We start from the raw sequence: 18,261 nt of genomic DNA on the forward strand, positions 1-18,261 counted from the left end.
CTTCAGAGGAAACTTTGGCAGTTTCTTAGGAAACTGACACCATTTCAGCCAGACACATGCCCAGGGAGTCCCTGATATCAGTGTCTGGTCCAGAAGGCCTGGGTATTGAACTGGTGCTCTGACTGAGCAAACAGTGGGTTCATCTGACCCAGTCATCAACCTCCTTAAGCTGAGCATCTGTCATTTTTAGAAGCTTTGCATCTTTTTAGTCTTTGCTAGTCATTGTGTGTGTACAGATGTTTTTATAGGGGTTGGAGTGGGAAAGCCTAGAGGAATAGAGAGCTCTCTGGGTTCCTATTTAGATGGGTTTATTTTGTATTCAATATCTAATAGTATTCCACTGTGTGGCTGTGGTACAGCAATAAAAAGAGCAATTTATTCAATTTATTTGTGAGCTCTCAAGCCACAGAAAGACATGGAGGAATCTTAAATGTGTATTGTTAATTAAAATAAACCAATCCGAAAAGGCTACATACTGGATGATTCCAGCCATATGACATTCTGGAAAAGGCAAAACTAGGGAAACAGTAAAAAGTTCAGTAATTGCCAACAGTTTAAGGGGAGGGAGGGAAGGATGGATAGGTGGAGTGCAGGGGGTTTTTAAGGCAGTGAAACTATTCTGTATGGTAGAGTAATGATGAACACACGTCATTATACAAGTGTTAAAACCCATAGAATATACAATACAAACAATAAACCCTAATGTAAACTAGGAACTTTAGTTAATAGTAATGTATCAATATTGGCTCATCATTTGTAACAAATATACCACATTAATATGTTATGTTATAACAGGAGAGTTGGGCCAGGGGGAGGGCACAGTTTATGGGAACTCTGTGTACTCTCTGCTCAATTTTTCCATAAGCCTAAAATTACTTTGAAAATGAAATCTATTCATTAAAAAAAAGATTTATATATGGATTTTTCTTCGCTGAGTAGAAAGTAGATATATCACTGGATTGAACCATCTGACTACAAAATATCCTCAACAATGCTACATAATACTTTGTGCCTTAAATTCAGTTCTAGTTTGATATTTATATTGCTGTTCTGACATCTTTTTCTTTCATTTTCCTGATTAACCTTCATCTGCCCATTTCATTGTTTTCAACCTTTGTTTCATTTGTTTAGGTAGATTCTTTAATTGGGAAAAAAATTGTTCTAAGAAACAAAAGTTATATGTTCTCTAAGTACGTATTAGCTTCCAAGAGCTTCAAATTATACTTCACATCATATATCTATTTGTTATTCATTTCAGTGTTAAAATTTGTGCCTTCCTTGCTTTTTTATATATTTGAAGATTGCTGTTTTAAAATGTTTCTACCAGATCAAGGCAGTTAACAACTCTTCAGAACTGCTCTAAAATTATTTTATTTTTCTTTTCTCTAAAAAATTTAGGACAAAGTTGCTTTAGGGGCTAAGCCCTATAAAGAAGAAATTGAAGAGCTCAAAACAAAGCTGGTGAAAATAGACCTAGAGAAGATGAAAAATGCCAAGGATTTTGAAAAGGAGTATGTCTTTGCCTTAATTGAACATGACTTTAAAAGCTTAAATTTCCTTTCAAAACTATATAAATTTCTTTGCATTAGTTAACTTTTTTAAATATATGAAAATATTGTTATTGCTTTTTAAAAAAATAAATACAAACATTCACAGATTTTAAATCTATTAAATTCTCATTACATATGCAAAGTTTTTAAAATAAGCACAATTCTGATTACTAACACACTATGTCTTTGGAAGCTTCTTGCTCAATCATATTTAAATAGCTTTAAAATATCCTTTTTATGCTTGAAAGTAAATGTTAAGAACCTGTGGTGTATTTAGCAGTTTGACTAAGGTCTCTGTTGGTTCTCTTAATTTTATTTGTTCTTCCCATTGTGTTTTTATGAAAAAGTTGTAATTCCTTTTAAATTATAATACCTAATACCCAAGAGCATATCCTCTTTTTACTGATTTATTTATATATAGTACTATATACGTAGTAGCATGCCTCAAGTTCTTTGTGGTATAGCATAATGAAAAGAACACTAGCCAGTGTCAGAGAAACTAAATTAGAAATATGTTGCCTCTAATGAATATATCACCTTACACAAGCTGTTTAATCTCTCTGGGCCTCTCATTCATAATCAATAAAAGGATAGGTTTATATTAAAGGATTTCTTAAGATCCCTTCTGGTTCCTAACACTTTTAATTCTTCCTATAAATCTTTAATAAATATTTAATGATGATATCTAATTTTGCCTAAAATGTAGCACTCTGAATCTTCATTCGTTCTAACCAGGCCTCCGGTGATAAGAAGTGAAACTTAGGTCTATTAAGATCTTCATTATAAAAAGCAATTTTACTTATAGAATTGAATCAGCAGATACTGTCAGCCTCTAAGAAAAGCAGAGTATCATTGCTGATTTATCATTGCTGATTAATGCTTAAGCAAACAGTTCACAAAATGTCTCTACCAGGGAACAATGAGTAGAATTTGACCTTTGACTGTATCACCTTAGACCAGAGCTGCAGCCAGGGTTTGCTTTCCTGACAATGTAGAAAGGAAGCTGCTTTTTGCTTTCATGCTCTAGTAATTGTACCTTCAAGGTATTTCTAGGACCTCATGGTAACAGACCAATTATTTATTTTATGGTGCCCCCAGATATAATTTTACACAATATCCGGTTAATAGCTATTGGGCTTCCAGAAATTTAAAAAGAATTGATTTCTCAATGTTAAAAAAAATTGCTGCTGCAACCAAACAATACTTCCAATTTAGTGGTGTTATAGCTGTGAGGTGCATGATACCAGGAGGGTATCATGAGGGCTCATCTACTGCTACCAGGACATTGTGTTTATGTGATGTGTTGTCTTAGAAAATTCTTGACAGCAGTTGTGTCTATTCCTTCATTAAAAATTAGTTTCTGGGCCTTTACATATTTCTCTTGTTCTTAATAGAATCGCTTCGACAAAAGCCACTGTGGAATATCAAAAAGAAGTTATAAGGCTGTTGAGAGAAAATCTTAGAAGAAATCAACAGGCCCAAGATACCTCAAGTAAGTAGAAAATGCTGATATTTCCCGATCTTTCCATTTTACTTCAATACACTTACATATTTTGAAGACTGCTATTATAGGTATGATAGTCAAAAATAAAGCTAAGTTAATCACTGATTTAGAAAGAACTTTTTATTTTTTTATTTTTTTGGCTGTGTTGGGTCTTCGTTGCTGCATGCCGGTTTTTCTCTGGTTGCAGTGCGCGGGCTACTCATTGCGGTGGTTTCTGTTGTTGTGGAGCATGGGCTCTAGGCGCACGGGCTTCAGTAGTTGTGACATGTGGACTCAGTAGCTGTGGTTAACAGGCTCTAGAGCGCAGGCTCAGTAGTTGTGGTGCACAGGCTTAGTTGCTCTGTGGCATGTGGGATCTTCCCAGACCAGGTCTCGAACCCATGTCCCCTGCATTGGCAGGTGGATTCTTAACCACTGTGCCACCAGGGAAGCCCCAAGAAAAGACTATTTTTAAAATGAATTCATTGGGCTCATTTTTATCCTGTGACATCTCTTTAGTTTACTGTAATCTTAACTGTCTATCCATTATAGATTTTTAGAAAATACAAATTTTACTTTTGCCTAATCAGATCTTCACCTATTAGTGAAGATATCTTCAGCACTGTAAAAGAATGACTTAACTATCAGGGTAGAAGTACACTTCCCAATAAAAATACAAGCACATGTCTTAATAGATTGTAACCATGTGCACAGTAAAACTATTATCAGTTCACAGTAAAAATAACTAAATATTATCCTACTTGTTCTTAATACTGAAAACATAGAGTTGATGCATACTTGCAAACTTTTTGAAATTTATCTTAGGAACAGTCTTCAAGTTTAATGATCAAATTTCTGCATATATATCTCTCAAACTATACCTTTTTCTGTATTTCTATCTCTTATATTTCATTTGAAAAGAGAAAATGCTGAACAGTACTTGGAGCAGCTTTGTATAGTAAGACAAGCATTGAACTAGCAGTCAGGGACAGACCTCTGAACTGATTGCCCTCACTTAAGGGCTGTGTGAAATCCTGAAGACAGTGTATATAATAAGGATCAAACTAAAAGTTGTGTGTGCATGCACACTGAAAATTCTAAAGGTCAAGCAAATGTAAGATGATATTTGTGTGTATTATTGTCCACTCATTTAAAAAAAAGAATTAGAGATAGTGTTAAAGATGATCACAGCTCCTATCTGGAAAACTTCAAGGGATAAAAATAGAACTGAGGGGCTTCCCTGGTGGCGCAGTGGTTGAGAGTCCGCCTGCCGATGCAGGGGACACGGGTTCGTGCCCCGGTCCGGGAAGATCCCACATGCCGCGGAGCAGCTGGGCCTGTGAGCCATGGCCGCTGAGCCTGCACGTCCGGAGGCTGTGCTCTGCAACGGGAGAGGCCACAATAGTGAGAGGCCCGCATACCAAAAAAAAAAAAATTAGAACTGAGGATTCCTTGTTGTTACAGAAGGGTCAGGATAATTACTCTTGATTTGTAAGTGACTTTCAGGTACATATTGTCCCTGAATTCAGAATAATTCAAAAGGAAATGGACATTGAGTATCTTCCCCACACACACCTTACCCCCCTTTTATATATCGTCAGTGACCCAGTGGATTATTCTATTTCATAAGCACCTCACATTTGTATGCAGTTTTATCTAAAATTTACAGAACAGTTCCTTACATTACTTTTACACACACAGTGTCGAATACTTAATAATATATGCTCTAATATCATTCTAAGGTTTATCTTGTGAACAGGTATGTGTTGAATACTTGTGATGCACTGAATGACGGGGGTGAACCCCACACACACTGTAGGAAGAAGCCCGCCAGGTGATTCTACTGCTATAGAAAGATAGATCAATGGAGGACAGCTCTGGGGAGGATTGTTACTAGTACAGTGATGGTGAATGATCTCAGCAGGATTATGAGAGTGGAATTGGTGGGTGGGGAGAAGCAGGAGGATTCGAGAGCTGTTTAGAATTGATGAGCAAATAGCCGTGTGAGGTTAAGGGAGAAGGAGGTGGCCAAGGATGACTTCCAGGGAGATGGTGGTGTACTGGTTTTTATAGTGACTTACTACCTTTCATAATGTTTTCTTTATTTCTTTATTTGGAACCACTAAAATTATCACCTGTCTGTATTTTTGCCTCCCACAGTGGTATCAGAACATGCTGATCCTCAGCCTTCAAATAAACCCTTCACCTGTGGAGGTGGCAGTGGCATTGTACAAAGCACGAAAGCTCTTATCCTGAAGAGTGAGCATATACGGCTGGAAAAGGAAGTTTCCAAATTAAAGCAGCAAAATGAACAGCTAATAAAGCAAAAGAATGAGCTGTTAAGGTAAGATCTGCTCACACGCTATAGAAATTATACTTACATGTCGGGTAGGATGATATAGACACATACATAAATAGTTTTTACAGTTGGCAATCCTTCACACATATGGAGAAAGTAATTTTTAAGTTTCATAAAATATGTCTTTTTTAAAAGGCATAAGAATATGGTAGCACCATTCCAGATGTTGGCTATCTGTCAACTGACCTATTTTTAACTAAGCCAAGAACTAGGAAGTAAAGAAAGATCTTTGAGGGAACAGCTTAAATATACCACAGGTCCATATACCCAAGTCAATGAGGCTCTTACTCAAGGAGGAACCCCTTAGGTCCATTATCGTAGTCTACTTAGTTTTACTTTAAAAACAGTTCTGACAAATTTAATTATTTGGCTTCTACCAAAGACTAGAATCTTGTGCTAACCTCTACCAATGAGACGAGGAAAAAAATAAGCATTAAACAAATAATTCCACAAATAACTAATCCTTTGTAATGAGTGCTATCAAGCAAACAGCAACAACAAAAAATAGGACATTATGAAAGGGTATATCACAGAGGGATCAAACCTTATCTAGGTATGGGGAGGGGTGGTGATCAAGAGACTGATCTTTAAGACTGGATGTGAAAAATGATTAGAAATTAGGCCAGGTGAAAGGAGAGGTGGGTAAGCCTTCTAGGCTGAGGGAACAGCATGTGCACAGGCTTTGAGTCAGGAAGAGTGACCAGCTGATGGAACTGAAAGACATCCACTGTGGCCAGGGCATAGAGACTGAGACAGTGAGGTGCAAGATGAGATGCCAGAGGTAACTGGTCCAGGTTACACAGGCCCCAAAGCTCATTGGGAGGACGTTTGGGCGGTATCCTAAATGTAATGGAAGGATTAACTCCACTGGAGGATTTTAAGCCAAGGCCTCCTGAGATCAGATAGCATCACAGTATAGGAGGCCCCAATTTAGGAATCTGTTTATTATTGTCCAAGCAAAAGATAATTTTGGCATGGACTGGAATGGTGCCAATGCAGATAAAAATAAGGAAAAGAATTTGAGAAGTAAGTATGAGGTTGTATCAACAGACTTGGCTCACAAAGGAGAGAAGGGCCCCTAGGATGGTTGCCCAGGGTTCTCTCTGGAGAAACTGGATAAATGCTGGTGGCATTTCCTATGAGAAGCAAGACTGTAACTAATCCAGAAAAGCACCGTGAATTATTTCTTTTCAAATAACAAAGGTACATTAGAATCATCTACCCAGACTGATTTATCAAATTATGGCCACAAATTATCAACAGATAAACCTCTGGACGATATCACTGATTTGTTTAAAAACCTGATGTCATGCTCTGAGCTTTCTTTTCAAAACTCCATGATTACAGAGGTTTATTACAATTACTTAAATTATACTGACCTCATTTCATTTTCTGAACTGTGGAAACAGTCCAAACAGGAAGCATTAGGTTGAAACTTAACTATAAATATGATAAAATGGTAAATTATAGGTTATGTATATTTTACCACAAATTAAAGCAGTTTTTTTTTAACTTAAACGTGAGTACGTTGCAGGAGTTGCAGTCTTATGGTCTCCTTTTTTCTCCACCTCCGCCCCCACCCCCGCCCCGCCCTGACCCCTCACATTTAAGCAATAATCATCATCTTTCCAATGAGGTCAAAACGTGGAAGGAGAGAACCCTTAAAAGAGAGGCTCACAAAGAAGTAACTTGTGAGAATTCTCCAAAGTCTCCTAAAGTGACTGGAACAGCCTCTAAAAAGAGACAACATATGTCATCTCAGTGCAAGGAACGGAATTTACAAGATCCTGTGCCAAAGGAATCGCCAAAATCTTGGTTTTTTGATAGCCGATCAAAGTCTTTGCCAGTACCTCCTCCAGTTCACTATTTTGATAACTCAAATTTAGGCCTTTGCCCAGGTAGGTAAATATACTGGTTGCTTGGAAATGGGGCGGGGACGGGGGGCGGATAACGTTTGGAACCTCTCTTTAATATGTGGTCCCCACAGGGCAAGTGTAGACAAGAGAGGATGTCGTTGATCGGGCTCACAGAGCACAGACTTTATTGCTGTTTCTGTGGGAGAAAGTTTCTCCAAAGCACAGCTCTGAAGTGCAGTTGTCACTTTTTACCCCACGTGAAGCCTTTTTTTTTTTTTCTTTCCTTTGGTATGTAAAAATTCTACTTGTGAGTCATTGCTTAGCAAATCAAATCTGAAAATATTTCCCTAGAAATGCAGGAAAACAATCCCAAGTGAAGTTTGCCTCTTAAACCCTCAGCTTTTCCCTAGAATGGACAAGCAACTCTCCCAAGGCCATAAAGATACTACCTTATAAACAAAACCAGTTTTACTGAAAAAGACTTTCTTATCAATTCAATGGGCCAGTATTTCCAATAGTATTATATTCATTTTACACAAGCCAGATCATAGACTTGTATCATTTACTTATTCATTTAATCAACAGAATTTTTAATTTCAACTCTGTGTCACTTATTAGACCCTAGTGGTACATTAATAAGCAAAACCAGATATGGTCCCTGCCTTCTTAGAGCTTACAGTCTAACAGGTATAGACAGTAATCAAGTAACAAAAAAAAGTAAAATTCTAGAGTGCAAAAGGCTATGAGACTTATAATAGGTTGTTGTTTTTTAAATATTACAGAAGTCTTCCTTGAAAAAGGGAACTGAGATCTAGGAGGTTAATGTGAGTTAGCTTAACAAAGAGGGGAGGGAAAAGCGTTTCAGGCATATGGGACAGTGACAACCGCCATCGGGGTAGGAGGGACCACAGTCAGGGGAAGGATTGAAAGAAATATGCTGTGGCCAGAGCACAAGGAACACAGGCTTCTGTGGATGTAGTCAGTGAAGCCAAAGGGAGAGCTCAAAGCCAGACATGCAGGACTTTGTAGATAGTGTAAAGGAATTTAAACTTGATCCTGTAGGCATATAGAGGAAGCCGTTGGAAGACTTTAAACAATAGCAGGGGAACGTGATGACTTGTAAATTTTGAAAACATTACCTCAGATGTTAGGTAACCAACAAATCATAGGAGCAAGAGTTTGACAGTTGCCTGGGCAAGGGTGACAGCATGCACCTGGGCAGGTGCAATGGGGATGGAGAGACGTGGACAAATGGGAGAGATTTGGGGGCAAAATGAGCAGTGCTAGGTGCCTGATCGGATGGACTGGGATGGAGTCAGGGATCGCCCCCAGCTCTGCGGAGGTGCTATACACAGAGGTGGGGAACATGTCAGGAGAAGCTCTGTTAATATGGCGTTTCTCAGTCTTTCTCACCACATAGCATTTATCGTGTGCCCACGTGTGTATGGCCACAGCCCTTTGTGACAGTGTATTTATGCACTTGTAGAAACCTAAAGCAACAAAACTGTACATTAAGAGAGGCAGCTGCCAGAGATCATTTAAAGCTCTGAGCAAAGGTTACCGGGGTTTATGAGAACTCTACTTTGTGACAAAGAAGGAATCAGTCCGTTCTCATCAACTACATGTCAAAATTGGATCACGTCAGCACTCTGACAGTGCTGTTAGAGATATATGAAGGAACAACGCAATTTGGAAAAAATTTTGAACTATTCACTTCATTGAACAGTATGTAACAAACATTTGAGGACCTTCCATTAGCTAACACTTCTGTGGAACTTTTGCTGTATACACACACACACAATTTTAGAAGGGTCTATTCAAACACTGATAAAGTTTTATAATCACCTTTTGATTTTTATCTGACAGTGCCAAAGGCACATGCATAATATGAAGTAATCCAACCTCAAATAAAAATGCTTAAGTCTTTTTATCAATACATGGATCTCTCTGGTACAATTTTTTTTTTTTTTTTTTTTTTTTTTTTTTTTTTTTTTTTGCTGTATGCGGGCCTCTCACTGCTGCAGGCTCTCCCGTTGCGGAGCACAGGCTCCGGACGCACAGGCTCAGCAGCCATGGCTCACGGGCCCAGCCGCTCCGTGGCATGTGGGATCTTCCCGGACCGGGGCACAAACCCACGTCCCCTGCATCGGCAGGCGGACTCCCAACCACTGCGCCACCAGGGAAGCCCTGGTACAATTTTTAAATAAAATAAAAGAGTAGTCTGGAGGGATATATAAATCAAAAACTGACCAATTCAGAATTAAAGGACATAGTCTCAGCTTGAATTAGTAAAATATCAGTCTAAAAAATTTTTAATTATAAAAGGAAATTTATATTATCTCAACACCTAAGATAATTTCCAAGACCAGTTATTCTAGATTTACTTTCATGAATATAATAATTTGAAAATAAATATTGTTTATAAACAAATAGATGCAGTTGAAGTGCTTTTTAAAGGCTCAAAGAAAACTTTTTAAAGATGGCTAAATATTCTCTAAAATACATAGTATTTGTACAGCTCACCATTTTTTTTCCCCTAAAAATAGGACTAGAGAAAATCTGAGTTAATCTGTGTTTGGTTCACTTTGAATCTCAAATTGATGAATTCCAAATAAGACTTTATTACTTCTTGGTTTTATGTACAATATGGTTTTTCTAACAATTCATCTTATGAGAAAATGGGGAATAAACTTCTTCAACTCTGAAACTAACACACTGTTGTGAAGCAATCATACTCCAATAAAGATCTATTAAAAAAAAAACTTCAACTCTGCTGAAGTGAAATATAGTTTTTTAACAAGCAAAATAATGAACCATGTTTAAGTGCTGTGTTTCATTCTTCTTACATCTCTTCTTATATCTCTACTCCAAACATCCTTTTCACTTTAGTTGTATTTGGGATTTGTGTATGTTTTTACTAAGATTACTTTTGTTGTTGATTTTTTTTTCTTTTTTTTTTTTTTTTTTCCTATCATAAGAACAAATTGCTGGAGCAGAGACTGTGGATCCCCAGCCAGGTCCTTGGCATGCCTCCTCTGGAAAAGATGTGCCCGAGTGCAAGACTCAGTAGATTCCTCTCTGTCACTTTTCTGGGGGCCCAGCGTTCCATGTTTGAAAATGCCTGTGTTTATCCCTGGCAATGATGTCACAGTCCAACTTAATTTCAGTTCAGTTTTCACTTTGCCGGTAGAATTGGAAGGTGAAGGAACGGGATTCATTCCCGTTATTTAGAATGGTGATAGCAATACCTTCTTCTTGAATGTGGTAATCCTTTAGAAGTTGAATAGTTTTATTTATTTATATGTTTTGTAAAGAATAAACGTTATTGAAGGAAATTTCCAATCTTTCCATGTATACATAAAATGTATACTTTTTCATTAATGTAAAGTTATCCACATGTGACGTAGAGAATTCCAAAGCATGATTCATAAATTAATATGAAATATCATTTAATTAACAAAATTACAGACTCCCTTTTTAGTACCTTGGACATTCAATAAACGTTTGCTTAGTTCTGAATGACAGCACCATGTAATATTAACTGATGGTTTCTCGGTGGGGTACTCAGGGTATATTTGGCTCTCTTCTTGTTTGTTGACTTTCAGAATTCTGCTGTAAAAATACACACATGCGTTCCACACTTAGGTTGTTATTAAGGAATAGCAAGTAATATGACCTCTTCATTTTCTAGTTTTAATCTTCCTTTTGCTGTAACAAGCTACATAAGTTGTTTCTCACTTTTCAGTGTTTTACCAACTACCCCACTCCCTATGCAAGCACCCTAAATTGGTTGGTTTGTTATTAGACTTTGTACTCGATTGCACATTTATTCCCAACTGGAAGAACCACATAGATTTATTTTACCCTTTCACTTTAGACATGGGGAAACAGCAACCAGAGTTTCCATCAAAGTTTTCTAAACCTGGGGTCCCCACAGATACGTAAGGCATTCTAAGGTGGACTTCATGTAGGCTGTAAAACCTCTGAAATTTAATGTTAACTTTTGTGTGTGGATTCATTTTTCTAGGGTACTAAGGTCCATACTTGCTTTTATCATACTCCCAGAGGGGTCTCTGACCCTACAAGAGGTTATGAACTACGTTTTCGAGAGTATTTGATATTTTATAGCATATAACTTTGAAAAACCACATAGAACAGCAAGATGCTTAAGGTTCAGAACAGAGTTAGTGATTTCAAGGCATTCTTGGCTCTTTGGTAAGAATATTTATTTAAAGGAAGAGATTATGAATTGCACCATAGCCATCATTCTAAAGTCTGGATTGGATATTTTCCCTTATCTTAACATACTGTCACAGGGGTTCACTAGGGCTGAGGGGAAAGTGTCCCCTCCTATAATCTTCTCCCCTGGGCCTGTTTCTCCTTTTCACCCTTACGCAAACAGAACACTATAACAGCACTGCAGGTTTGATTCTTTACGATGTCTAGTAGGTACGTTCACTTGAATAATAAAACTAGTTTAAAGGCCATTAAAAATATAATCAGTCATCAGGTTTCCAGTCTAGCAGAATGTTGCTTAACTCTCTGAATTTGGATGTCAATTTCCTTCCTTGGATTTGGGAAATTTTGGGCCATTATTGATTTCTTCAAATCAGCTCTTTGTCCCCGTCTCTCTTCTTCTGGTCTACTTGCTGGTGTCCCATAAGCACCTTAGGCTCTCTTCACTTTTTTCTTTCTTTTTGTTTCTCTGACTGCATAATTTCAAATGACCTGTCTTCCACTTTATTGATTCTTCTGCTTGATCAAGTCTGCTGTTGAACCCCTCTTGTGAATTTTTCAATTTGGTTATTATATTCTTCAGTGACAGAATTTGTTTGGTTCTTTTTTATAGTTTCTATTTATTTGTTAATATTTTCATTTTGCTCATGCATCATTTTCCTGATTTCATTTAGTTGTCTGCATTCTCTTGTAGATCATTGAGCTCGTTTAAAACTACTATTTTTAATTCTTTGGTAGGTAATTCTTAGATTGCCATTTTTTGGAGTTGGTTTCTGGAGATTTATTTCGTTCCTTTGAATGGGCCATGTTTCTTTGTGTGCCTTCTGACTTTTTTTTTTTTTTTTTTTTTTTTTTTGCGGTACGCGGGCCTCTCACTGTTGTGGCCTCTCCCGTTGCGGAGCACAGGCTCCAGACGCGCAGGCTCAGCGGCCATGGCTCACGGACCCAGCCGCTCCGCGGCATGTGGGATCTTCACGGACCGGGGCACGAACCTGTGTCCCCTTCATCGGCAGGCGGACTCTCAACCGCCATGCCACCAGGGAAGCCCATGCCTTCTGACTTTTTGCTGGGTTTTATGCATTTGTAAAAAACAGCCACCTCTTCTAGCTTCGTACAGGGGAGCACCATCAGTGAGCTCATTTATAGATGCTGGGGTCCTCTGAAACCTTTTGGTGGGATTGCAACTTCTCTGGGCTTGTGTGTGTGATTTGCCAACTCCAGAGGGTTGCCAGTGCCTTTTTCAGGAGCTCATAACCTCTTCCTCCTTCTGGTGTCTGTCTGCAGTACTGCAGGTTCTTTGTTACTACAACAGGAAGCCACCCCACTGCCCATTTTTCTCATTGGCCCCCAGGCAGCCAAAGTACATCAGCACCCCAAGTCGGGCGAAACACAAACCAGTCCCTTGTGCAGCCATCCAAAAAGCTGGAAAACCAGACACACACTCTACTCTTCTTCCTCCCTCTCAAGGATGAAGCTTCGAGCTGGGCACGTTGTCCTGATTGTGCAGAGCCACGCCAGCCTCTGATGGCACGGCAGGCTCTCTGGTGCCAAACCATGCCGGTTCCATCAGCACTCCAAGTAGGGGAGCGTGACCAGTCACTCAAGCAGCCCTCAAAAGGCTGGAACTTTGGCTGAATCTTCCACTCTCCTCTTTCCCCCTAGTCCCCATGATGGGGAAACTGAGCCAGGGGCTAAGCTGTACTAGCCTGGGAGAGGGGTAGTAGCAGAAAACGGCTCTTCTCACCCGCTTCAGTGTGGCTGTCCTCAGCTTTGCTCTCACCCAGGGTACTGCAATTTCTTAATGGGCTTCTGAATTTCTCACAAAAGTATTTCGGTCCATATATGGTTGTTAAGTCGGTGTCTGTCGGGGAAAGAGAGCTGGCACTTCTGTTCCTCCATCAATGCTGGAATGTTGCTAACCTCTAATGATCTGAGTTTCAATATTGTGATGAGTGTCTGTGAAGGAATGGTAGTGAAAATCAGCAATGGAAACTTGCAAGAAGGTTAAAAAGCAGTAATATGGTCAGACAATACTAAAATGATCTGAGAAGCAAAATTAGGACCAGAGAAGACAAAATATATTTACTGTTCATAAGAAACATGTTCTTGAGCCTGGCAGAATTATGACTGAGAGCCTACCATTCATATTCAGTGAATATTAAAAGACCATCTACTATGAACTCATTGGTCTAGGCACCAAAAGGTACTTTGGGTTTTTTTTTTTTTTAATTTTTAAAGGGTAATATTTGCTATCCATTATAACTGAATTTGTAATAATCATTAAGTGCAAATGTAACATTGTACTGATCGTTTTACATGCCGAGTCCTTCCTTACAACATCCCTGAGGTAAGTGCTATGACTATTTTAAAGATGAGAAAACTGAGATTTATAGTTAAGTGACTTAGCTAGTGAGGGAAAGATGTGGGACTTACCTTTATCCTTCTGACTTCACAGTCTTTGTTCTGAGCCACTGTGACTATTATAAATACACGTAGCAAAAAAGTGATCAAAAGAAGTTTATTTTTCTCACATAACAAATCCAGAGGAGTTAGTCTAGGGCTGTTGTCTTGAGGCTGTCTTCAAGGAACCAGGTCCCTTCTCTCACCCCGCTGTCTTTATGCGTCTGACCTCACACCAAGTCACAACATGGCTGCCACGTCCCTACACATCATAGATGCATTCCAGGAGAAAAGAAGGGAAGGAGCAAAAGTCAAAAGCCTTTCAGAGAGGCATCATCTTTTTATCCAAGAAGGAAGCCCTCAGAAATTGCAGCCTATGTTTCATTGGCCAGCTCTAGTAGCAAAGAAGGCTAGGAATTTGATAGTTGTTTTCCAGCCTTTACAAAGTAAAAGGCAGGGGAAGTCAGTTGGGTGGGTGTTGAGTGAGCCCTACTTAAATAGCACATGCAAAAAATAGCCTAAACAGTCTCGGCTCAGTTACACATCTGATAAAGTGATGAGTTACTAAGCCTCTAGAGAGGGCTCACAGGATCTAGTCCATTCTTTTTGATCTGATATTTCTGTTCTCTTCAGCCAAACCTGATTTTTTGCTCTTACCCAACAATGCACTTTGAAGTTCCCCAGACTCAACCCCCTCAGTGTACTCAGGATGCCTGCATTCTGCCACTAAGTATATATTAGTGTTAGAATAGACTGCGTGTGCCAAAATAACTGTACCTATACCTTAAAAAGCACAAGAGAATTTTTATTTCCCTCCCTCTGAACTATCTAGGTCAGGGTCCAGGAAGGAAGGCTCCAGTATCTTCAATGACCTGCATTCCTTCTATTTTGTTGCTAACTTCCACATGCAATTCCTGGCTCATTCAATCTTTGAGTGCTCCCAGAGCAGCACATAGTAGGTGCTAATAAAAGAGAAGGACTTCGGTTAAATTAGTGAAGGAAATGATTTCAACATTCTAAGTAAGATGCTTTTCTACCTTTCACCTTCTACGTAATTGGAGTTAACAGTTCTACCTGAGCTCCACTAGATGGCAGCACATTACATATAAAGTATGTGGATGTGCGAATCATTTTCTAAAAACTGGAGGAACCTGAACTACAAATCCCAACATGCATTAGGCACCTGACCTGCTTTTGCACAAAGGTCTTAAGTTTGTTGCCCGTGCAGTGATCTGGAGGACGCCATCAACTTGCTGCTGTAAAGTAAGATTTCCCAATATATTTTATTTTTTTATTTTTTTAAATAGATTTCTTTATTAATTTATTTATTTTTGGCAGCGTTGGGTCTTCGTTGCTGCCCGCGGGCTTTCTTTAGTTGCAGCCAGCGGGGGCTGCTCTTCATCGCGGTGCGCGGGCTTCTTGTTGCGGAGCACGGGCTCTAGGCGCGCGGGCTTCAATAGCGGTGGCGTGTGGGCTCAGTAGTTGTGGCTCGTGGGCTCTAGAGCGCAAGCTAAGTAGTTGTGGCACACGGGCTTAGTTGCTCCGCGGCATGTGGGATTTTCCTGGACCAGGGCTCGAACCCATGTCCCCTGCATTGGCAGGCGGATTCCTAACCACTGCGCCACCACGGAAGCCCTCCCAGTACATTTTTTTTTTTTTTTTTTTTTTTTTTTTTTTTTTTTTTTTTTTTTTTTTTTTTTTTTTTTTTTTTTTTGCGGTACACGGGCCTCTCACCGCTGTGGCCTCTCCCGTTGTGGAGCACAGGCTCCGGACGCACAGGCTCAGCGGCCATGGCTCACGGGCCCAGCCCCTCCGCGGCATGTGGGATCCTCCCGGACCGGGGCACGAACCCGCGACCCCTGCACCGGCAGGCGGACTCTCAACCACTGCGCCACCAGGGAAGCCCTCCCAGTACATTTTAAATGAAACTTTGGCCAGGGAAAAGGAGAGGTTTTCTTTTCAGATGTTAGTTTTGCACATTACCTTTTTTCAGGATTAAGCTTAGCAGTTAGTTCAGGAGAAGGATGGGTTTTTAACAAGTTTGAAACTCCGGTAGGCTTTTCAAAATAGCCAAAGGAGAGGATTTTACAGTGTCAAAGTCCTCATTGTTTTCCTGGCTCATGAAGAAAGAGTTCCTGAAAATGCTCTGTGTCTCTGCTAATCAAAAATTAACACTTTGAGGGAATTCCCTGGTGGTCCAGTGGTTAGGACTTGGTGCTTTCACTCCTGGGGCCCGGGTTCAATCCCTGGTGGGGGAAATAAGAGCACATAAGGCCTACGGCACGGCAAAAAAAAATTAACACTTTGATTCCAATATTTAGAGTAAGAAATCCATCATGTCTGGTTTTCACGTTGGATTTATTGAAAGTTGCCTCATTTCACCATTTCAGCCCATGTTTGCACTCATTTTTCCAAACAAATCCGTTTTAATATAATCGTGCAGTTATGTCTAGTAGTAAGGCTTTGGTTCGAAAATCTGGTCCCAGAAAATAGGGAGGACAGCTCGGGGGAGGTTTTCATAGTGAGCAAAACAGGTGCCCTGTGCTTCAGCAGTTGTTTAGTAAGTGCTTCTGTGGGTGTCAAAGCCTCCTAGGGAAACATTTGCAATGTGCCTTCACAGTGCCATGGGCCAGAAGTCACTAATGCCAATAGTATAAAATAGCAGCTTTTTAATCCATCATGCTCAAGATTGGGGGAGGGTAAAGATTATTGGAGTTTCGACTCTTAACCATGTTTTAAGTAAAAACGTATCACTCATGTAAGAAGAAAAAAAAAAGCTGAAAATTCATTGCATCGGAGTAGGTCAGGCATTGTAAAAGCCCAGCTCTCCGTCAATCAGAGACCATCAGTGAAGTCGTAAGCTAGTCCCTGGAGTCAGCTCTTATAAAAACGCGCTGTTAGTCTAGCCCTCCGAGAAGCTGACTCCGATAGTTCAACACGCACGGGATTTATTAGGGGAAATGCTGGTGCGAGAGAAAATGAGTAGGGAACTAGGTAAGGCTGGGAGAGGCAGCAGACCACGACGGAAGTCTGCCTGCAAGGGAGGGAGCGAGGGACGCTGGGCTGGGCGGTGTGGGTGCATCCTTCACGGCGCGGGAGGGTCCGCAAGGCCGGCGGGAGGAGCTCGATGTGTCCCAGAAGTGGGCCTGCTTTAGCGTTCGTGCCTCACTCAAGCACCGGCTGGGAAAGGCCAGGGGGAGGTGGCCTCTGCACAAACTCACCGATGGGTTTCAGAGCACAGCGCGGGCCTCATGGTCAGTTACCGGGCACCTGTACGCAGAGCCGCAGGCCCCTGGCGCCGCGTGGGGATTCAGAACCACAAGGTCTTCTCTTGGACCCGCAATCAGGAGGCCTGGGTTTGAATTCATAGCCGTGAAACACTGGGCAAGCCATGTAATCTCTTTGAAGTCTGTGCACTGGTGACCAGGCCCTATGTCAACTCTTAAACACTTCCCTCATCCACCCCAGCTCTCTGTCCCTGCTGTTTCTCCACTGTCTCTGTACCACTGCCGCCACCTCCGAAGGAAACCCCCTGCCTGCTCACTCCCTCCCCAGGTCTGTTCTCCACTGTGAGCTTTCTAGAATACATATCTGATCATGTCATGCTCTTAAAAACCTCATTGCCCATTGCCCACAGGAGTAACTAGCCCTCAGAAAGGAGAGCTTGCACAAAGTGTGGAGGCTTGAAATCCCGGTGAGTGCACATTGGGTACAGCAGAAAGCCAAGTCTGGCTGAAGAGAGCAGAGATAAGTTCAAAAAGCAATGACTGGATCATGTGAGCCCTCCAGGCAAGACTAGCTAGCTACCTGTACTCTTTATCAGGCAGGTATTTGAGCAGACTGATTGTGGGCGTTATTTTGTGCATGTGCTGTTTCAGTTAGTTCACTGAACATCCACCCAGCTCACTCCGTCACCCCCACCTTTTTACTTTGTAAAGCCTGGAAAACAAACTCAGATTCTTAGCCTCCACTGCTAGAGCTGGCCAGTAAAACACAGGCTGGAATTTCTGAGGAAGGCTTACTCGTTGAATAGAAAGGTGAGGCCTCTGAAAGACTTTAGGCTTTTGCTCCTTTCCTTCTTTCTGCCTGGAATGCAGATACGATGTCTTGGGAGAAAGCAGCCATTTTGTGGTTGGTGTGTGGTCAGAGGCACACACTAAGAACAGCAGGGTAAGAGAAGGGACTTGGTTCCTTGCAGACACCCTCATTTAATCATCATTTGATTCTTCACTACCCCCAACCTCATCACTAGCCATTCCTCTCACCCTGAGATCTACAATCCAAGCACTGACCAAATATCTTCTGCACATCACATTTCCCCTACGTCGGAATTTCTCAGTCCTCCCTTTTAAAAATTACTGAGTGCGTCTGTTAAAG

The 18,261-nt window shown here is 40.6% G+C and overlaps 1 protein-coding gene across 1 annotated transcript in view; it reads left to right on the plus strand.

Annotated features, from left to right (window-relative positions):
• The window catches only part of CENPE (centromere protein E), a gene marked incomplete at its 5' end in the record, with an annotated part of 73,262 nt that extends 62,556 nt beyond the window's left edge, over window positions 1-10,706 (plus strand). The window contains 5 exon segments of the mRNA XM_079704416.1: window positions 1,399-1,511; window positions 2,945-3,042; window positions 5,194-5,377; window positions 7,004-7,290; window positions 10,227-10,706. Coding sequence (XP_079560542.1) covers window positions 1,399-1,511; window positions 2,945-3,042; window positions 5,194-5,377; window positions 7,004-7,290; window positions 10,227-10,318 — 774 coding nt within the window. The 3' untranslated portion in view covers window positions 10,319-10,706.
• Window positions 10,707-18,261: the final 7,555 nt, after the last annotated feature.

Source organism: Hyperoodon ampullatus, assembly GCF_949752795.1.
Source record: "Hyperoodon ampullatus genome assembly, chromosome: 1".
Lineage (NCBI taxonomy): Eukaryota > Metazoa > Chordata > Mammalia > Artiodactyla > Ziphiidae > Hyperoodon > Hyperoodon ampullatus.